This window comes from Tremella mesenterica, assembly GCF_000271645.1.
Source record: "Tremella mesenterica DSM 1558 unplaced genomic scaffold TREMEscaffold_6, whole genome shotgun sequence".
Lineage (NCBI taxonomy): Eukaryota > Fungi > Basidiomycota > Tremellomycetes > Tremellales > Tremellaceae > Tremella > Tremella mesenterica.
In genome coordinates, this window is record NW_006711230.1 from 867759 (window position 1) to 889619 (window position 21861).

A 21861-nucleotide genomic window follows, 5' to 3' on the forward strand; every position below is an offset into this window, starting at 1 on the left:
GCTTTGCTTATAGAGAGTAAATCAAGCGACGGGACATGTGACGGTCGAACGGACAAGATGGTGAAAAAGTGGTTCAAGATCGTGGTCTGAAGCTCACACGATCAAAAGGTATGCTGACATCCACCTTGTCTTCCCCACCAGAGATACCGCGATCGGGGTCTTGTATCGTTTTGCTCTCCTGTTTCCCTCCCTCTCGGATCTCCTGACTGGTGATTATAGTCGACGGTGTGACGGAACACCGATCGGGATGGCTCAAGGATGACATGACATCAAGACGTGATGACGTGAAAAGATGATTTTGGGGAAAGTGTAAATGAGTGACTAGCTGATGAGCTGCGCTAGAGTAACTGCGCCTGACCTGTTGTCATTTGATCGAAATGGGTGTGTCGAGGCTAGTGGCTAGTGGCGTGGTGGGGAATGCAGGAATGACCGTTAGACCTTGTCTCGGCTCACTGATCGACGGCGTCAAAGGTACCCCTTTCCTACCACTTTAAGAATCGATGGATCGGGCTGATCCGACGAGTACGGCGATCGGTCAAGCGGAGAGCGGAGAGCGAAGGGCAGGGTGAGAAGGAGAGGTCACGATGGGTATGATTCACCGCCACGATGAAGTTGATCGCCGGTGGTAAGTTGGAGAATGAAAAGTGGAATGTAATCTATCAAATGTTCCTCGGGTATTGGTTTTTTTTTTTTGATGAAGCTTATGAAAGCAATGCCGGCTCAGAATCGGTCTAGCTTTCCCTACTCGGTCGAGTAATGATCCCTACGCACCATGTGACAGCTCGACAGCTCGATATTCTCAACTCGGTGTGTCACTATGCAATGTTTTCGGTGATTGACACAGAAGTCGCAGAGAAGAAGTGTTGTGAGATTACTGCGCGAGCACACCCGATGGCTGGCTGGTTGGTCGGTCGGGTGTCGGTCAATCGCCTCGATCGTCTCACAGACGAGATGGAGTGGTTGTGAGTCAGTGCTGTATTTAAGTGGTGGACAGAGAAGCAGAGGGAAGATCGAGATGACAATGAACTACTTTTCCCCACACATGATTCAAAGATCAAAGACCTCTGAAGGACCAGGGAAGGAGCGAGGAGGGACTTGATGTAAGATGTTTGTCGGTTCTTCGGTCAAAGGGCAAAAAACCGTCCAAAAGGTAAATTGGGTTCGAACGATCGAGCGAAACCCTGAGAGTATTACGTGGCCACCGCGTCCCTCAAACGCCGGCCCCGGAGGTGATTCCAGCAACCCGGCAACTTTACCGCCAACCTAAACGTTAACCGTTTTCATTTCTGGCCCAAGTCGTTGATGCATCAAAGCATCTTTGGACAAGTCTCGGGTCTCTCTGTCATGGGAAGAAGATGCGATGGAAGATGTTTGGTCTCATGTCCTCGAGGCAAGGAGTGAAGGATTGATCGGCAGTGGCGCGTGGTGGGGGAAGTCGTCCTTCGGGTTCTTCCGACTGAAACTGGGGCAGGTCTTCTTGCATCCAAGATAAAACGGAGAGAGAGTCATTGGGTCGATTCAACAGGGGTTTACATAGATTGGGTGATTCACGGATGTTGGATTGATTGAGTGGGAGAGGATGAGACAGAGAGGAACCCCGATACAGATATCGTATCCAAGGTCGCAGACGGATATCTATGCTAGCAATTGGTGTACTGTACGAGTGGTGTAGGGAAGGAAGGACCGTGTGCGACAGGGCGTAGAAGAGGATGAAACCGCTCCAAGATCGATGAATAGACGTCGGGGCACGCGGGCACGTGTACTCGCACTCCCACTTGGCCATACCAAGAGGTAAGTGCCAATCCGCAGTCGACTTATGTTGTACGTTTCTCAAGTTTTTGGAATGCAGTGGATCGCGTACGGGCTCGTGAAAGAGCATCTGTTTTCAGGTATAGTCTCACCGAGTGATGAGATTACGAAGAGTGTGGGAGGGACGCGAAAGTGGCAATTGATAAAAGTGGCACTTGGCCTGAAGCGGTCCACCCTCAGACCTCCAGATTAATGGATCCGTGTACACACACAGATCTATGATATAGACTTCTGTCAAACAATGGCAATTAGACATGACAATGAAGTCTTCTATGTACCCCTATAGCATAATCTTTTGATCATCTAGACAGTGCTCCCTTGTTATACTCCATCTCTTCTTTGCTTCCGGGAAGAAACCTGACATCATGAAATGGACAAGATTGCACTGCCTGCGGGGTAGTGTGGTGACATTCCATCAGGTTTTGGGGTAGGTACACCCAAATCACGATCAAGTCCCAAGGTTCCGGAGGTGTTAGACTGCTTAGGCATACTCACTCCATGCATCATCAAAAAGTCCCAACCATTCACCCTCAATGGTGGAAATGTTGCCATAACGATTCTCTCTTGGAGAGCCTGTAGCACTCCTGGCGGACAGTGCCGATAGTGTTCGGAAAGGGTGGGGTCAGATGACACCAACGGTTGAGCTTCTGGAAGGTGGTGACAAGGAAGCAACGATTCATTCGCTCTCTTCCACTGTGGACGCCTCGGCGTTGAACCTGAGAATCTCGGGTCTGTGTGTAACGGTACTGGAAACACGACGACTAAGTCGCAGGTTGGGTCGAACTCGATGGATGTCTCGTGGAAATCTAGGGGCTCTGGTGCTAATGAATCGTGTCTCCTCTGCAATCGATGTAGCCAAAGAATGATATTGAAGAATCAGCAAAGTTGGTACTTTGCTGATTGTACTATATACTGTCTACGGATATCCTCGTCCTTGTCCTCTTCCTGCTGCAAGCGTCTACGTACATACTCGGACAGGTGAAAAACCGCTTTGAGCAAACCCAGTGGGGAAAATCTCGAAAGGGGAAAACCCGTCCCTACCTACTGCAGCACTGCCTCCAACTCCCGCTTTTCTCTGTCCTAATCTGTCGAACTCGATAGAGTCCTCTCAATTCGTTGTTACCCCGTAACACTGTGCTTGGACGCTATCTTCAACAACATCTCCAATGCTTTTCTAGCGGCGAGTTCTGCTTGCTCTGGTGTCTCATGCCTATATACCTCCCCTTCAGCCGCCAGGAATGTCACTTCTTGCGTGTTTAGTCTTTGCAACAAGGTCAATGACGCTTCCGAGTTGTGTCTCGTCGAGATCATTCCATCGCTCAGAGACGACTGCAAGATCTCGTGCTCGCTCTGTTGGGCGTGTTGTTCCTGTTGGGTCAACAACTTACTGGTGTCGATACGATACAGCTGTAATACCATTAGTTTTACGATTGTTGTATCTAAAGTCCCCGACATCTGTGTGATATATGATCTCAACTGAGTGAGAGGTAATTGACTCGCTTCGGTTGGAGTCAACGCAATGGTTCTGTTCGTGTATGACGGGAGGGATGTATTCGAGATCATTATTCAAGATGTATAATATGTCCTAGGGCTTGAATGTATGACACCCATGTACCAAGAGACAGTATCAGTGGTGAATTATAAGAGGGTGATGGGGAGAGGGAAATACGCGCAGATCGTCGTTGATCGAAACACCGACGTTGAAGGGATTCACATTACCATTCATGTCAGATTTGGTTCAAATACTTCTCGGAGAACTTGGGTGGTTTAGGCGGGCTGAAGTCAATCACGAGAGAAAGGATGGAAAGTATCTATAGTAGACAGCGTCGTCGTTGTCCGACTTTCTCGGAACCCCACTACCATTTGCTCTTCCATGATCGGACCCCGGTTCCTCGCTCCTTGACGTGGGTTCCCTTTCCGAGCTTTGTCCTCCAGGTCATGCACTCAGGATGCTTGTCATCCTTCTTCAGTTCAGAGAAACTGTTATAAGACATGATCCGGCCGCAACGACTGAATAGTCAGTTCTACGTAAAACCTTTTCCTCTGTTCACTGTATCCGTTTGGCTTATCCTTTCCTAGACCGTATCTGAGTGCTGCAACCAGTACTCAGAGCGAGATCAGCTCTGGCTAGCAGAGTTTATCTTGAGCGTATCAGGACGCCATATGACAGGGAGCTCGCTACCCGGCCACGTTAGACATTCACCTATCATGTTGAAGTGCTACCAATGATTAGGATCATCAAAGGGCCGGTAATCACCGGAACACCTGATTCCTAAAAGGATGCATATGATTACGGTGCCTTGGGTGACTACCAGGTGACATGCAAGCAACACCCCAAAGGCTCCTGTGATGCTCGACTATTGCAGGCCTAGGAGAACTATAGGTGCAGTATGGTATTACGTGCGTAAGGGCCCCCGTATGAAATCATGGTCTGTCCTTCTGTCAGAGGAAGACCTTTGGAGTGGACTGGCAGGGTGGAGCGATTGGACCCACGAAGTAGCTCCGTGTCCACTTGTCGAAGTAGCGGTAGAATACGGAGCAGCTACACCCATTGCCGTGGTGACACGGGCTTTAGACCGAACAAGGCTATCACATAATCCAGTCGTGGGTAGGCTGCCAACAGTATGAGTGGCTGTTTCGTTGCTCGAGTAAGTAAAATGAGAAGGAGTGATGGAAAGAGGACACCTCGAGGTTGCGTTCGTTTCATTGGTTGACGGACATGATGACCCAAAGAGCAATCCGGACACTGGCAGCCCATCTGGTGTGCAGGACTTACCAGGATCCAACCCTAGGGAAACGAAATCTGCGTCCTGAATCTTAGCGGCGGCAGTCTGGAGGTCCTCCCAGTATGAAGCGTAATTTCTACGCTTTGTCTCTTTCTCTTCCCTTTCGCTGAAGATATCCATGGAGGCTATGTCAAGTTAGAATTGTAGCAGTGAAGTTTCAAGACCTACAAACAACAATACCTCTTGACATGGAAGACTTTTTATATACCTGTAGCAGAAGAAAGTAGGAGGATGATGATGACTCATGCCTTCAACTTCAATCATTCAATATTCGTCATCGATGACGCCAATTTCATGTTGATTGAAAGTCCGCGGTATTTCATCATTGAGACGACGTATCGTTTGAGTGGGGGCCAAGCTACAAGCATTCGGGGGAGGGGGATGAGAGGTAGTTGGAAGACGTTCTTCCCCTTTTGGGTCGAATTTCGGCGCTTGAAACCCAGTATTGGTGGAGTGGGAAGGGAAGCCCTCGTTATGACGCCTGGACCACCTGCGTGGCCTATGAGGTGAATCCTCTGAGCCTGCGTCATAGTATCACAACTACACGGGTCTCACCGGCGTCATACTCGATGTTCAGTACGTAGGATGGGTTCCGAGTCCTCCGAATGGGTTCCGTGCGCCACCACAAGCCAGCATCTCACTCGCGAGGCTCATAAGTGGGGACCCATACTCATTGAACATCACTTGAGTATCTTTCCTAGCTTGACTTCTCACCGATTTCCCAATTCTTTGTTCCCGCCGACTTTCAAATAGCTCTGTCATAGAAGATTTGCTTCGAGAGTTTTTCCAAACCCCATGGTCTATGACCAGTAATCTCAACCAACTTGGGTGATTCTATCTGTCGCTGGTACAAATCCAGCCGTCCCCTCAAATACCCAGAGCTGGCTAACGGGGAACTGGTAGGGAATGCATTGCAGAGCTTGGTTTCTGCATGTTTTCACATGCTACTTTAGCACTGCTTGTGAAGAGTGATCAAGCTCATCCGCAGCAATGGACTTGTACAAGATCAAGATCTTTGGTGCTTGCGTCAAGGTAGATAGCACCGGTTGTTTGATGCATCTAATCACAAGATTCTCCTGCAATGGGATAGCCACAGTTGGAGTGGAGAAGTAATTGAGGCTAAATAGCCAGTGAAGGTGCAGGATAGGAGGATAGAAGGCACATCAGGTTTAGGTGTGAGTTGCATTCTCATTTAAGCAATGGTTCTGCTTACTATCATTCCAAAGAAGTCCCCTGCATCCTCTCTGTATAACTCCCGCCCTCCTCTACCCCACTTTGTTGATCTGTGTGACTGTCGGAATTGCTCTTCAGACTTGAACAGCAAACTTGACCCATGAACTCTTTGAGACGATCAAATACAGTGGGCTTTGGCGGTTTTGTAGCAGTAGATGACTGCAGTCTTCTCAAGAGAGGTACAGCTGAAGGGCACTCTGAACGTCCAGTACCGCCTAAGCTAACTTCCGTAGGGTTGTCCACATTGGAGCTCAGAGGTTGTGCTTCCCTACTAGCTTCTTGCTCCTCTCTTGAATCTATGAAACTCCGGGGTTGACTTTCAGAATCATCCAAGCTCCTTGTTGAGTTTCCATTGGGGTCCCCATCATGGATCAAGGTTAAAGCTCGAAGCTCATCATCATGAATGCGTGGTGTTCCGGATGGCACATCTGGACTCACATCAGATGGAGAATTTGGGATATCATGAAAGTCTTGTGACGGCATCCTCAATAGTGGAAGAAAATAGATGATCAAAAATGGACATGATGAGACTTTATGCTTGACAAGAGGGTAAATTCTCCCCTCCCATACCCCTTTCCCGCGCTTTCGGAGACGATTCAAATCCCGCCGTGGGAATCGTTCAGACCGTTTTCCACCATGGATTTTGACCCGAAAAACCTCCCTTCCTTCCCTCCCCCTCCTACCCTCCCTCCTATCCTCTCAGGTAGATTCTACCAAGCATGACTTCACTCTCACGGTGGAGAACTATGATTTCCCATCGTCTCCCTCTAGGTATCAACCAGACAATTCCAAAGCGGATGGCCCCTTCCCATGGATAATCCAGGTCATACTCCCTGGTCCCCGCTTCCCACGGAATGCGGATGAGTCTAGTAGAAACTCGAACATCTCACAGGTCCTACAATGGATGCCATTAGACCGAGTTTCTCTACTGATAAGTAGAGAGAATCATCGATGTAGGGGCGGTAGTGCATTGGCTAGACAGGTCCGGGCGAGACGTCTCTAGACGTATGTCCCTTATCAACGGTGAGTGAGCCCGCAGATGTCAGGAGAAGTGTGTCAAGGACAGATCTGTTAGCCGATAGAATCGGGCCAGGACGGCCGAACCGCCGTTAGAATTACCCCTTCCGTTGAATATTTCTCCGTTCAACTTATCCTCTGAACTTTATTCGATCGTCTCTGGTTTTATGCGTGTGAGTGGAATGTGATAAGTATAGAGACATGTAGAATTGATGCATGCTCTTTTTCCCCTCTGTATTACCATCTAATTATCAGCAATCAAGATCGGCCATCTTCAGGACCTTTGGATATACTGTATGGAAGTGTATGAACTAAGAACTCTCAACTTCATGAGTCCGGGTTACTGATACTTCCAATCAGATCACGATTAAACCCATCTCAGCTTCCAAATTATGCAGTTGTGAGGGTGTAGACTCCTTGCCCCTTTCGTCTTCTATGACCTGGGAGAGGGGCTGAGATTGAATTGTGTGTTCCTAAACAGGTAGGTTGTCATGGTGAGTACTACTGCTCGTAGACAAATTGGTGACAGGGGAGCGGTGGGAGGAGCCGCGAAGTAAGTGCCTCAATGCAGCTCCGGAAGTTTTCTTCATAGAGTACGGAGTATCCGTCTCACCTCAGGCGTGAAAGACCTATCAGGGATTGAAGCACTATTGTCGTTCTGCAACTCCGTAGATGACTTGATTGGATCATCAGGTGGCGTTTGTTGGGATATGATGCGAATGCATAAAGAGAGAGAAAGCGGTAGCTAAGTTTCTACGGAACTAAATTGACCTATCGCCGATACGATGTTATCTCCGATACCTTCGACAGCGTTGGGGAGAATTCTTCAGAAAGTAAGGGTGCGAGGTCGGATGAGTCGGCACCGGAGTCCTTCCTGACGGAGGGTTTCAATCTGTTAAGCTCACTTCGTAGCCTGTTCAAGGTGCTCGTTCCGGAACCCATTGTTTGAGTGGTTGTCATTTCTTCACGAACTGAAAGATAAAAGAAAATGTTGGTTGGTTGGAGATGTTAGAAGCTTGCACTAGCTTAGTCAAGCGTGTGAAAGTCAGATCCTCGTTCATTGTCCGCATGCCGATCCTTTCAACCTGCCCTTTCCTCTCTTGAGTCAAATAGGAAGTCTTCCATGGAGACCAGTAAGTAAAAACATCAAGTGCTATGTAAGCAACTATGTAGTAGGGGGAACAGTGTGTTAGTATCCTCCTTGCACCTCTCGATTCCTCATGCATATCACCATGCTTTCAAGCTACTCATTTTCTACCCTCTCACCATTCAGTCACGACGTTCCCTGGAGGAAACAACACTTCCAGCCCCTGTGCATGTCTCCTTTATCCCCGAGTCGTCGAGAGTCTCCCTTGCGGCGATACTCTTGGAATCAGAGTCCGAAGGATTGTACAGCTCGGAGAGGCATCTGGCTTGTTTGGAACCGTGATCCTGGATGTAGTCCATGAGGAAGAGCATCTCGTGGCAGGTGACAGGCAGGGTTTGATTATCCTTAAGTTGGAGCGTCCACCCTCCAAAATTAAACCTCTGCATGTCAGCCACAGGGTTATGAAAAACAACGGGAACGTACGAAATGTAGGGCTTGTCCTGGGGATACCAAGGAAGTCAGAAACTCGGCTCGTTCTTGATTTACCGTTGATTTTGTCATGACCACGTGCGTCGAAGTTGCTAGTTCGGGTAATATCCAGTTACCCGCCACCGATAAACACTACCAGCCACCCTTATCTACATTACACTCTCATTCCATGTACATAAGGTAGTGCATAGCTTAGAACAACTTCGACGAATGTATCTTGTCTGTCTCAACATACAAGTTCTCTTATACATTTGCCAAAACTTATTATTCACTCCTCGAACTATTTGCTTCGATCCTCGTATCCTCTTACAACTAGTTCAAGTCCCTACAAGTAGCTCATCACCCTCGACGCAGATCCTTCGACCTTCGGTCTGGTCTTGACATAAGATACATTCGTCTAGCTTGTACCGACTTCTACGAGGTTGCTCTTCTAGTCCCGAACTGTAATCGCCCGACAATCTGAAAACAATGTCGAGCGTTCCCAATACTCCAGGTGGTCGGGTTACAAGGTTACACCCTGAGGGTAGTGTAGCCCCTACCACTCAAGGGGGGCAACAACCAGCCACCCCAGCGGTGGAAAACCCTGCCACCACCTCTACAAGTACCAATGCAATCCTTCAGGCTTTAGCTGGTCTAAACCAAAGGTTCGAGGAACAAAATCAGGAGATGGCTCGTCTACGTATACAGGTGCAGTCTCTCCAATCTGCTTCTCACGATGGAGGTTCAAATGAACCTCCCTCCCCAACCAGGACGGCCATCCCACCGCCTGGTTTCCGTCGCGAACTCCCCGCACATTTAGAGGGTCAATCCCTAGCTAATGCAAACGCGTTAGGCGTTCGAACCGGGGGGATCGATCGTCACTCCCAGTCCCCTGCCCCCGGCTCGGGATTTACTCTTCCCAAGTTACCCATGGCCAACCTGGAAAAGTTCAAGGGAGATCGAGGTAAACTTCCAGCTTTCATATCCCGTGCTAGAATGATGCTAGAGATGGCAGGCAACAATATGCTTCCAGAAGCACAGGTGCTCTGGATCGCCTCTCACTTGATAGAGGACGCCGGGGCATGGTGGGACGGTTATTTTTCAACACCGTCCGTCGAACGCCCGGGTTGGACCCGGGAACCAGAGGCTTTCTTCGCCGAACTCAAAAGAATTTACGGCGACCCAGATCGTCACCGTTATGCGGTTAACCAACTACGATCCATCAAGCAAGGTAAGGGCTCGGTCGCCACCTACTGGTCAAAGTTCACTGCCATTATTACTGAAGTACAGTGGGATGACAGGGCCAAGAAAGACGCGTTCGAAACCGGCCTTTCGGCCGAGATTCGAATTGCTATTGCAAACCGCGAGAATCAGCCGACTTCCCTTAGGGAGTTAGTGGACGCGGCAATCACAATTGATCGTCATTATTCCGGTATCCGCCAATCTATGGGTGGGTCAGACGATAAGTCGGGCTCCAACCCCAAGGACAACAACACCAGTCAACGTTCGAACTTCGAACGAAAGGGTTCGAACATCGACGGTAACAACAAACCTCCCTCTAAGACTGACCGCACAGGTAAAACAAAGTCTAGAGGACCTATTTCCGATGAGGAAAAGGAACGCCGAAGAAAAGAAAATCTTTGTATGTACTGTGGGGACCCGGGTCACACCGTACTGGTGTGCCCCAAGTCGAAGCAGTCGGGGCAGAGACCACCGTTCAAAAGCGATTCCCGCCCTATCAAGGTCAGAGCTATGACAGTTGAAGACGAAGAGATGATCTTCGAACTCAACGATTCGGGCTCGGACTCGTCTTCCCAGCCGGGAAACGAGTAGACCCACCTCCGAGCGACGAGCCCGGAGAGCCAGTGGGAACTTCTCGTCACATTTCATTTCTGGCTTTTAGAGTGTCTGATGATGTCCGTTTACAAACAGTTAAAACTACAAACACCAAAAAAAATATTAAAAATCAAATACCGTCGTCAAACCCCTCGCTTCGAGGGGCGGATTCTCCTTCCAGCCTGCAGATTACTATACCCATCGCTATAATTCATAATAACCAGTCGATAATGACCCGAGCACTAGTGGATACTGGAGCCCAGGCCGACCTTGTCGACCAAACGTTCCTTGGAAAGCATGGTTTCCCTCTCCTTGCCAAAGACCTTCCCCAAACTCTTCATCTTCCAGGAGGCGTGACAAAGCCGCTGGAATTCGAGGTGGAGTTGAAGATTCTGCTTGGGGAGGGGTTCGAACCATATACTTCGAGGTTCACGGTGGCAGACATCGGTCTGGCTACGGTAATACTAGGCTTTCCCTTTGGCAAGAAAGTTCGACCAATCATTGATTGGAATCACGAACGTATACTGCCTTCCCCTTCTTCGGCCGAACCTTTGGTTCGGCCACCAAACATTTCTATCATCAGTCCGGAAGCTTACGATCAGGACTTCGACGGCCAGAAGGGGGCAGTGTACCTTCGGCTGGCCACTGTGGGGGAGCTGGACCCGAAGGATGTCGTCCCCCACACTTACTGGGATTTCCTGGACGTCTTCTCAAAAGGAGAGGCGGATAAACTTCCGGACCACAGACCGTTCGACCATCGAATCCCGCTGGTAGAGGGCAAACACCCCACTTTCGGGCCTATCTACTCTCTCTCGCCGGTGGAGCAAGATGCCCTCCGAAAGTACCTGGATGAGAACCTTGCCAAGGGGTTTGTGGTGCCCTCGGAGTCGTCGGCAGGCGCTCCTATCCTTTTTGTAAAAAAGAAAGACGGCTCACTGCGCTTATGTGTAGATTACAGACGTCTCAACGAGATAACCGTTAAAAATCGGTACCCATTGCCGCTGATTGGCGACCTGTTAGATCAACTCCGAGGAGCAACGGTCTATACCAAAATCGACCTGCGAGGAGCCTACAATCTGCTCCGCATCGCGGAGGGCGAGGAGTGGAAAACAGCTTTTCGCACTCGATTCGGATTGTTCGAGTATCGGGTTATGCCTTTTGGGCTGACTAATGCGCCCGCTTCCTTCCAACACCTCATGAACCACATTTTCCGAGATTTGCTGGATAAGACAGTAATTATATATTTGGACGACATACTAATTTACAGTGCGAACCTTCGAACACACCAATCCGATGTCCGCGAGGTCCTCACGAGGCTCAGAGCAAACAAGCTGTTTGCTAAACACGATAAATGCGACTTTCACGTCGATCGTGTGTCCTTCTTGGGATACCTTGTTACTCCTGAAGGGATCAACATGGATCCGGAGAAGGTCCGAGCTGTCGAAGACTGGCCTACGCCAGGGACAGTCAAGGAGGTGCAGAGCTTCCTGGGCTTCGCGAACTTCTACCGCCGTTTCATAGCTGGGTTTGCGAAAGTCGCAACACCACTTCACGAACTTACCAGGAAAGACACGAGGTTCACATGGTCTCCTACTTGTGAGTCCGCGTTTAAAGAACTTAAGTCGAGGATCGGGTCTGCCCCGATCCTGCGTCATTTTGATCCCAATTTACCTTTGACCGTCGAAACCGATGCTTCGGACTTCGCGGTTGGGGCTGTGATCTCTCAGAGAGGCGGGGATGGTCTATCACGGCCGCTAGCCTTTGCCAGCCGTAGCATGAACCCAGCAGAGCTTAATTACCCAATACACGACAAAGAGTTCCTCGCCATTGTTTTCGCTTTCAAGGAGTGGAGGCAATACTTGGAGGGGTCACAACACCAAATCCAAGTCTTCACGGACCATAGGAGCCTCGAATACTTCCTTACGACCAAACAACTCACCCGTCGACAAGCACGGTGGTACGAACTGATGGCGGATTTCGACTTTGTCATCACGTATCGCCCAGGTAAGCAATCCACAAAGCCCGACGCACTTTCGCGCCGGTCAGACTACAGACCCACAGATACGGATAACACTTCGTTATCCCACGAATTGAACGCTCACAACTTCAAAGCATTGCTTTCGAAGGAACAGTTCCTCCTTGCTCTGTCGATTCCAGAACCGACGCAAGTGCTGGGAGCTTCACCCACAGATTTATATCGCGACGACGTGGAGTTCGTCGGATTAAAAGGCAAAATCCCCTCGGAAGGACTATCTATCGACTCTGCCGGTTTCCTTCGTCGTAACGAGCAGTACTACGTGCCCTCTCGTTATCGAACGCAAGTGTTCGACAGTTGTCACAACTCCTTGTCCGCCGGACACCCTGGAGGACGCAAAACTCTGCAAATGATCGCCAGGGCCTGGTGGTGGCCGAGCCGACGGAGGGACGTTGTCGATTACGTGGCTCAGTGCCAAACTTGTCAGAGAGACAAGCCATCACGAGCTAACCCGTTGGGCCTGCTGAAGCCCCTTCCCATACCCGGAAGACCTTGGGCGGACATCTCCTGCGATTTCGTAGGCGAACTGCCAGGTTCGAAGGGCTTTAATGCCATTCTGGTGGTGGTGGACCGTTTCACCAAAATGGCTGTTTTTATTCCCACAGTTACCACGCTGACGGCAGAGCAGTTTGCCGACCTTTTCATCGAGAAGGTCTACACTCGTTTCGGTTTACCCGACACCATCACTTCCGATAGAGGAAGCATCTTCGTTTCCAGATTTTGGAAGGCAATATCCACCTACTTGAGGGTCGATCTTCGATATTCGACGGCCTTCCACCCACAGACTGACGGCCAGACAGAGCGGGTTAATCAATGGTTGGAACAGTACCTTCGGATGTACACTAACTTGGAACAGGATGACTGGGCCGTCTTATTACATCACGCTGAGCTCTGTTACAACACCACTCCTCATTCCTCCACCGGTATGGCGCCGCTGACGGCTTACACAGGTCGGACTTACAGAACCGACCTCCTCACACCTGCACTCGATGCAAACACACCATTACCATCTCCCCAGGCACATCACCGAATGCAGGCGTTCGACACACTGCATAAGCTCCTTCGCGATTCCATCCAGAAGGCTCAGTCTGCGCAGAAGGCTGCGTATGACAAGCACCGCAGGGAACCGCGCTTCGAGGTGGGGGACTTGGTCTGGCTCAGTACCAGGAACCTGCGAAGTCTTCGACCTTCGAAGAAATTGGACCACCGAAAAGTTGGACCATTTAAGTTGATTGAGAAGATCAACGACAATGCCTGGAGGCTCGAACTTCCGGATTCGATGCTAAAAAACAGGATTCATCCCGTATTCAACGTGTCCCTACTCTCCCCGGCCAAGGGCAGCGTCTCCCCTCCCTCAGAACCATTGGTCGCCCCAATAGAACAGGTAGTCGACGAAGAGGAGACGTACGAGGTGGATTACCTGGTGGGAAGGCGAAAGGCCAAGGTTCGAGGACAAACGGACTTGGAAGATCAGGTCAAGGTCAAATGGGTGGGATACCCGGAGGAGGAAGCGACGTGGCAGCCCACGTCTACATTAGAAAACGACTCAAATTTCCCACGTTGGGTGGCCGAGCTGACAAGCAGATTGAACTCCGAACCCAATGGTTCGACCGCCCCACTGGCTCCACGCCGTCGTACGCTTCCTCAGCGTTTCACTAAATAGAGTTCCCATCACAATTCATACTTCCAGAGAACATTCACAATCTTTACACACTGTCATTACGATACACAGTCCTTACCCCTACATCTTATACTGTACAACGAATTCACCTACGTCCTGTCCCCCTCTTGCTCCTTTCCAACCTGCTCTTCCTCGCCTCCCTAGTCGACGGACCCGCGTGCTCTTCATCTTCATCGCCGGAAGTCTCGAAGTCGGGTTCCCACTCTTCCTCTCCTTCGTCGATGGGCGGCGTTACCAAGGACGATCGAAGGATAGCCTTCGACCTTCGAGGACGCAAAACCCGTTGGACCTCTTCTTGCTCTTCCTCCTCATCCTCCACCGCGCGTTTTCGCTTCCTTTCCACAGCCTTACCCTTCTTTCCCTTCTGTGGCCGGACAGCAGCTTTCTCCTTCCCTTTTCCCTTAGTCGAACGGTCATGTTCGACGAACACATCGTCTGATTCGACGTCCGAAGGATTAGAGGGGCGGTCCTCATCAGTGTACTCGGAGTCGGACGGATGCCGGACAGGACGATACCTCCAATGATAACGAGGGATGGGAAGTCTCTTCTTGGACACAGCGAGGACGTCGTCCGCTTCTTCGAACATTCCCGGCACCATTTTGGAGCGATCAAGGTCCTAAGAGTTAGTTTTCGGCGGTCGAACGGTTCAGTTCGATGCACGAACCTTAGCCATTCTAGTTAATTCCTTCAAACCCGTCACCCCCAGCTGAGAAAGGGAGGTATTCCCATCGTCTACCATTGACACTAGGATCCCCCCAAGAACTTGGAACCCCCGAAACATGGACCGATGGAACGGATAGGTGATTTTCGGCGCTGACCGGGAGCCATGTTTGCCGGACGAAGCGAGGGAACAGGGACGAGCGGTTAGTTGGCAATAGTAACATCTGGTGGTTATCGAACATTAGGATTCGAGGAGGAAACGACTTACTTGCCACCAATATGGATCGAATCGTCCGGGGCGACGAATAAGGGGGCCATACACGACATCTTCTTCACGGTGGGGGGGAGGAACTTGGTCTGGATGTTGCGACACCCATCACAGCGATCTTCGACATCCACTTCTGCTAGCACGAGGTCTGGATCTTTTAGCAGAGCCAGCATACCGGTCCACAGAGCCTGAACGTTTGAGGCACGGTTTCCAATGTTCTTCTGAAGATATGTGGCCAGGATCTTCGAACAAATCAGTTCGATCATCAATTCCGTTACAGATTACACACCAATTGACCCCTGGACAGGTGAGGAGACGCTCGAACCCGTACGTCATGGAAGCGAGTGACGGTCGAACCGTGAGACACGGTTACAGTCCCATTGCTGACCGTCACCGAAGAGGGCGAAATCTCCACACGATCGCCAACAGCGACTTTCTTGCTCTTGGCGGAGGCGACATACGGAGTGAGATACCCCACTTCTTGCAGCTCGTCGCTGGATTGCCGCGCGGGAGTAGCGGGAGGAACAGGATTGGTCACAATTCGAGACTGTGCTAGCCTCGAACCCAGGTCTTCGATCCCGGGAAACTCGTCTGACGATCAGTTCTACGCCAAGATTCCAAACAAAAAGAAAAAAAAAAAAAAAAAATTCCGGTTCTACCGGGTTTTCCTGTTCATCTTCTGCACTCAATTCGTCTGCTCCAGTTCGTCCTCCATTGGGACGTCCTCTTCCGGCTCCAGATATTCTTCATCGTCAGCAGAGTCAACTACGCGGTCCCTCAAACGCAGAAGAAGGGCGGCGGTTTGTCGAGTGGCTGACGACGGGGTTGCGACGGGGATCGAAGAGTTCTGTTCGAGGGCGGAGGACTCTCGCTTGACGACGTGGGGACGGAGTAGCAAGGTGATCTCTGAGTTTGGAGAAGGAGATTTGGTCATGGTGTGTAAGGATGGAATGTGTGTGTGTGAGAGTAAGGAGTTTAGAAGAAGAATGAGTAAAGGACAAATGGACGAAGGAAATAGAGGACGTAAACATGTTGGAAAAGTCAATGAACGTAGAAAACAGGTCAACGCGGGAATCGATGGAATAAGGGTTTGTGAGGATTGATGGAATGGTTGTGATGGGATCGGATTTAAGGGTTCGAGGACGAAAGGATTAGATGCGATCATCGTGGACGATGATTTTTTGGAAGGGAGGATACTGTCATGACCACGTGCGTCGAAGTTGCTAGTTCGGGTAATATCCAGTTACCCGCCACCGATAAACACTACCAGCCACCCTTATCTACATTACACTCTCATTCCATGTACATAAGGTAGTGCATAGCTTAGAACAACTTCGACGAATGTATCTTGTCTGTCTCAACATACAAGTTCTCTTATACATTTGCCAAAACTTATTATTCACTCCTCGAACTATTTGCTTCGATCCTCGTATCCTCTTACAACTAGTTCAAGTCCCTACAAGTAGCTCATCACCCTCGACGCAGATCCTTCGACCTTCGGTCTGGTCTTGACAGATTTCTTCGAAAGTATACTGTCGATTCGCGATCGGACTTGAATGGCGTGCGCCTGCGCAGACCTTGAGAGCAGGGCAGGCGACACGACGGGATGTATTAAGCGTAGCCAGGTTGGTGCTGGATCTCCCAAACTGCATGGGCCGGATGTCACCTCCCAGGGGAGTTCTCCATCGGGAACGCACTCGTTTGGCATTGCTAATGTTTGGATTGTAACAGGATTTTCCAGTAGTGATTGTATATGAGGAGGGCTGGGGATAACGAAGTATTATATCCTCCACAGGCATGGCCTTCTCATACCATAGGGTTAGGATAAAATAGCACGCTTAACCTGCCTAGTCGACGCCTTGAGCGATTGGAACGGAGTGACGTCGATCATGATGGTCGCATTACGTTTGTGAAGATTTCGAAGAGGAAACGGCGAAGGTGATCGTGGGATTTGGGAGTCTCGGGGAAATTCCTCAACATAGAATATCCGGTGTATGATAGGAAGCGTCATAGAAGATCCCCGAACAATGGCGAGCATGAGAAGTCGAGCGAAGGCGAGTACAAGAGGGTGTTGGGTTATTGTCAAGATCCGTTCCACGGCCTTCCTACCACTAGTCCACCAAATCGATGGTCATGGTCCATAGCTTCTTGTTCCGGCCGTTTACTTCGTGAGCGATTTTTAGAATGTTTACTATTAGAATTCTGAACAAATCAGCACTTCCGTCTTAGTCGGGTCAGCGTAGACCTATCACCAAAGCACGAAGCTCCGCACAATATGGTCTTCTCAAATTGGTCGTCATGTTGAGAGTTGCCTTCTTTCATCGCCTTGGCACTTCGTACGTCGTGGGATAGAGAATGGACATGTAGTCATGATTGGAACGTTCGGATCATTCACTGCGCTGTAACAGGGAGACACCCTCTGCATGATGATGTTGAGTATTTCAAATATCCTCAACGGAGATCATACCCCCATCCCCACCTTCCTCGAGTCGGAATGTATGAATGTCCAAGCCTTTCGTCCGGCGTCATCACCCAGAATCTCCCTCAACTCCTTCTCCTTCATCTTGACCAAATCTTGTATACTCTCCACTTTACTCATCACTAACTTAAGCGTATGACCGCTGACGCCCGGTATAGCTCGAAGCATCTCAACCGCCCCCGCATTCTCCATTGTACCCCCAATCCTGCCAGAAGTCAAGGCAGGAGTGTCTGCTTCAGCCATGGACGAACCCTTGAGAATGGCAGAGACTTCGTCCGGTTCGTCATGATTTAACTTGAGGTCGGATAGGATCTTGACACTCTCGTGGGGACTCGAAGACCAGATAATCCGCAAACGAGGAAAGTGAAGCGATAGGAGCACGAGTTTGGATTGAAGGCAGAAGGCATCTCGCCAGTCGTCAGGTTCAGCTTTTCTCCCAGCTGTTTCTCGACGAGCATCTTCTCGGGTCTGCAGATCAGTTGAGTCATGAAGAGAAATTAGTCTCGTGACAATCTTTGCCATTGACGGTAAAAGAATATGAGTGCTTGACTCACCCTCAAACCAAATTTGTCCTCTTCGAACTCGATGAGCAATATGCAAATCTCGTAGTGGGCCGCCATAGCCTCGCACTGAGTGTGTCTGCCCGTCAGCTTCATAACTAGTCACCCGCCAAGGCACATGCTCGAAGTTCTCCTTTAGAGAAGTAGGTGTTTCGAGAGTGATGACAGGAATACTCACAGTCTTCCGTTTGCAAAACTCGCCTCCAAATCCGGAAGGGCTTTCCTCTCCACACACATTTTAGGATTCAGTATGTAGTCACCAACTGTCAAGGTCGCCGGAACAACTTTGATACCAGCCGCGTCGATGAGGGATGGTAGGAGTGCACCCATCTCACGAATGTCTACTATAATCTGATTATCAGCCAGAAATGCGCAAGTGGCATAAAATTGACTGACTCGGGCTTCTTCCCCTGTGTCACCTCCTCCTGCATTTCGGGTAGAGTATGTAGTCTTGGAACGGGTAATGGCGTCCCGCATAGGTGCACGAGGGTTGTTATTGAAGATTGGGATTACCATGCTCTACAGCCATCAGCTTCCCTTCCATGTGTCAATATAGCTGGCAATCAGGTTTAGGGAGTGGGAACCATATAGTCACGACAACGTACCTGCCGGTCTTCGATGAGTTTCTTGAATGCCTCCGCTTCCCTGGACATGGTGGATAAAAAACGATCCTCTTCGAAAGAATTTGTGTATATTAGCTGATAGACCCGCAACGCCAACCCGGGATTGGAGTTTTTGTACACCTTGCTATCAGCATAGTCCACGCAGCTTCATCCCTCTCTGACAAGATATCAAGCGAGGTGGCCCGGCCTCAACCTTAGGCAGTCGATGGGCAGGTCCGACATGGAACACATGAGGGACGGTGAAAAATTCAGAGACTATCGTACTCACCTCCAAACGTCGTATGAAAGCCAGATTCGGCTCATACATTACAACGAACCTGGGTCTCAACTCTTGCAACAAAATATCGTCGTCTTCGCCCCCACAAGGTCGTATGATCACAGCGTCTTCTGGTGCTAGGAGGCCATAATCTGTTTCGAAATCTTCAGGTAAAAGACCTCGATCTCTGAGCCACTTGAGACTAGCAAAGTCCAATTCTTCTTCTTCAATCACCCCCACACGAGCTCGAAGAGTGAGGGAAGCGTCTCCGACGTTTTGCTCCGACTGCTCTCCACTTTGACCTTCAGTTGAAACTAATCGCGAAGGGCCAGCTTCAGTATTTTGTATATCAAGATCGGCGGACGAAACGCCTGAAAATGCTGATTGAATCTTCGATATGGTTTCTTTGCGCGACCTGTGCGTCAGCTTCACTTCATCTTTACGAAGACCAGCTCACAGCTCGACATCGGCCGCGGACTGTCTGCCAGGAGCAGTGGCCCCTCCTCGTAATCTCCGCCGTTTATAGCTTGGTACACCTCTCTTGTTCCCCAAACCTCGGGCCTTGGCATCCTGGATCCGCTGTTCCTCCATGACGCCTTTGGCCGTTCGAACCTCGTCGGCACCAACGCGGGAAGGATTGCTGAGCCTCTCTCCATTCTTTTCATGCTGCCAATTGCTGAGGAATAGCGTTTCCATCATCTTCCTGCCTGCTTGAGAACCAAAGGGGGGTTCTGTCTTCTCCATGGTAGTGAGATATTGACGCAGCTGTAGACATGTTCTGTCAGACGAACACATGACGAGGACAATGTCCGTCCCAGGCTCTTCGGCGTGTGTCTCATGGATGCGAGCAATGGTGTCTTCAATCTCCTTCAAGACCCTGGCCAGTAAAGACCATTTCGGCTGCTCTTCCAGGACTGCTTCGTGTCCCTTCCGAAGTCTGCGTCTAACAGAAGCGCTGAGGTTATCTTCGAGGTCTATTGTGATGGGTCGGAACACCGGAGGAGCAGACTCGGTCGCACTAATAATGGCGTCATCACCCACTTCAATAAGGTCATCATCTTCCAGGTCGGATGGATGTGGGCGGATGGTCTGGGTTTGAGTGGCAAATGTCTCCATGAGATCTTCGTCTTCCATCTCTTGTCGATCCGTGGCGCCAACTTCGGATTGTCGTAGAGCTTCCAGATCGTCCTCGAACTCCATTGACTCCCCGTGGCCGTTCTGTTCCGAGCTGTTCGCATACGGTTCGTTGTCCATCGTCAGGGCTTTTCTCGAGATCCGGGCCTGCGAGGCCTCCACCAAGATGGCAGCAGCTTTGGCATTGAACCAATCGTGAACGTGTCGACCGGCGCCTACAGACAGCTTTTCAGCTTGGAAGTGTTGTCGTTGGAGAGTGTTGATATATGAGGCAAAGGTTGCCGAATCGTATTCGAGGAGCCAGCTGTTATATCAGCCTCTATAATCTGTTTGACAAGGTGACACACGTGTGCAGATTCCTAAGTTCCGTCAGAGCAGCGACATGAATACGAGTCTTCGCTCCAACTTTATGCCAGACAGACTTCAATCGCATCCTCACAATCGTGTCAAAATTCTTGAATTGCGCGTTTCTTACATTGAGATCCTCCAGGTCCAGGTTCTGACTTCAGCTACTGGTTAAGCCTCAAAGACAGTCCGCTCACCAAGGAATGGTCCCGCTTGAGCTCCACCAACATAGCTTCCATGCATTCTGTGATGGCATCTTGACACTGGCGCATGAGGTCTGTCATGGGCTGGTACATCTCCACCACCTCGGCTTGCCGAGTGGTCAACGCGAGCTTCACAGCTTCATTATACCTGCGCAGTTAGGATAACATTACAAACCCATTTGAGACTCACCGAGGCCAAATGGTGACGCTGTTCATGTTGAGATTGATGAGCATATCTCGGAGGGGTGACATGCCGTGGGCGAACATTTCCGGCTCATCGGAGAAAGCTTTGCAGAAGCCACTCTCATTCGTTAGCTCCTTCTTCAGCGTCAAGGGGTAATGATCAGCTCACCTGGTTCTCACGCCGGTAGAGTCGCACTGCGAATTCCTCTTGGCTGCCATGTGACACCCTGACATCAATACAGCCGTGTAGGATGAAGAGGCTCCTCACCTTTCGGCATGTAAGATGACGAGTCCGGTCACCAGCTTTGCCGGCACAGTTCCCTCTGTATTCTCAGCTTCGTACTCGATTCCTCGACAATCCGAGGTGAGTATGATACTGACTGAGGAGATCATTCACCAATATCTTACTGGTGACACTGAACAGCCCGCCGTGTCTATATAGCTCTTCTCTGGTACTCAGCCGACCATTGTGATAGAACAGGATCTCGCACACCTCTCACGGATGGACATTTCGTATGTTAGAATTCGAAATCCAGGGTCACGAACACCCATGATCCCCAACTCATCTCCGATTCCAGCTTCATCCGCCGGGGTAGCGTTGACCTCGATCGTGAGCTCCTATGTCACCAGGCAAGATGGGACGTGACGTACCACCAGAACGAGGTCCTCTTTCCGGTCATATGTCTTCAACAGAGCACAGATGATCTGGAGGTCAACGAGGCTCAGTTGGGTGGAAGCGGGTACTGCTTCGAAACGTGTTGAGGGTCGAACTCACTCTTCGCAGACCTAGACCTTTGGCGAGGATCAACAGATCGTCCTTTTGGGGCCGGCATATCTCTCGTATAATCGTCTTGTGAAAGGAGAGGTAAGGAATGTGCCTTCGGTGGATGGAAGCGGCTGTCATGACATGTGCCTGCTTGGATATTGAAGCTTATGAAGCAGCGTAAAGGAAAGTCCCAGAGGTCGACCGGATCATGCCCCGTTCTCTCAGTGTGGTGTGGGGCTCCATACGGCGACAAACACTTATCCCGATTTGACTCTCGTTCGTTTCGACATTCAAGCTGGTTCCACCATCGACTAGGGACCATCAACAGTGTTCAGAGCTGTGTTGTATAAACGAGACCTAGTGGGTTGAAGGTGTCTGACTCTTCATGCCGATAGGTGCGGGGCGGGGGAGTAGGATAAACACGTTCTAAAC

At 50.1% G+C, this 21861-nt stretch overlaps 6 protein-coding genes across 6 annotated transcripts; 1 reads left to right on the forward strand and 5 right to left on the reverse strand.

Annotated features, from left to right (window-relative positions):
• Positions 1-4205: 4205 nt before the first annotated feature.
• On the reverse strand, positions 4206-4715 carry TREMEDRAFT_62849 (uncharacterized protein; the record flags this gene model as incomplete). The annotated part of the gene is made up of 2 exons (XM_007005062.1): positions 4206-4441; positions 4586-4715. 2 exons carry the CDS (start codon positions 4713-4715, stop codon positions 4206-4208), a joined length of 366 nt encoding a protein of 121 aa, XP_007005124.1.
• A 1095-nt stretch (positions 4716-5810) lies between these two features.
• Positions 5811-6311, reverse strand: TREMEDRAFT_62850 (uncharacterized protein; the record flags this gene model as incomplete). Its single annotated transcript, XM_007005063.1, has 1 exon — positions 5811-6311. One exon carries the CDS (start codon positions 6309-6311, stop codon positions 5811-5813), a length of 501 nt encoding a protein of 166 aa, XP_007005125.1.
• A 1803-nt stretch (positions 6312-8114) lies between these two features.
• Positions 8115-8493, reverse strand: TREMEDRAFT_62851 (uncharacterized protein; the record flags this gene model as incomplete). The annotated part of the gene is made up of 2 exons (XM_007005064.1): positions 8115-8372; positions 8416-8493. 2 exons carry the CDS (start codon positions 8491-8493, stop codon positions 8115-8117), a joined length of 336 nt encoding a protein of 111 aa, XP_007005126.1.
• Positions 8494-8889: 396 nt separating this feature from the next.
• Positions 8890-9683, forward strand: TREMEDRAFT_62852 (uncharacterized protein; the record flags this gene model as incomplete). The annotated part of the gene is made up of 2 exons (XM_007005065.1): positions 8890-9631; positions 9664-9683. The coding sequence occupies 2 exons, from the start codon at positions 8890-8892 to the stop codon at positions 9681-9683; spliced, it is 762 nt and encodes a 253-aa protein (XP_007005127.1).
• A 4354-nt stretch (positions 9684-14037) lies between these two features.
• Positions 14038-15814, reverse strand: TREMEDRAFT_62854 (uncharacterized protein; the record flags this gene model as incomplete). The annotated part of the gene is made up of 6 exons (XM_007005066.1): positions 14038-14568; positions 14617-14836; positions 14881-15122; positions 15170-15471; positions 15566-15624; positions 15699-15814. 6 exons carry the CDS (start codon positions 15812-15814, stop codon positions 14038-14040), a joined length of 1470 nt encoding a protein of 489 aa, XP_007005128.1.
• Positions 15815-17341: 1527 nt separating this feature from the next.
• On the reverse strand, positions 17342-21567 carry TREMEDRAFT_62855 (uncharacterized protein; the record flags this gene model as incomplete). Its single annotated transcript, XM_007005067.1, has 16 exons — positions 17342-17827; positions 17914-17998; positions 18098-18270; positions 18316-18438; positions 18525-18662; positions 18811-19213; positions 19256-20236; positions 20280-20431; positions 20475-20628; positions 20671-20783; positions 20833-20890; positions 20932-20986; positions 21045-21112; positions 21157-21266; positions 21315-21368; positions 21439-21567. 16 exons carry the CDS (start codon positions 21565-21567, stop codon positions 17342-17344), a joined length of 3282 nt encoding a protein of 1093 aa, XP_007005129.1.
• Between the last annotated feature and the right edge of the window lie 294 nt (positions 21568-21861).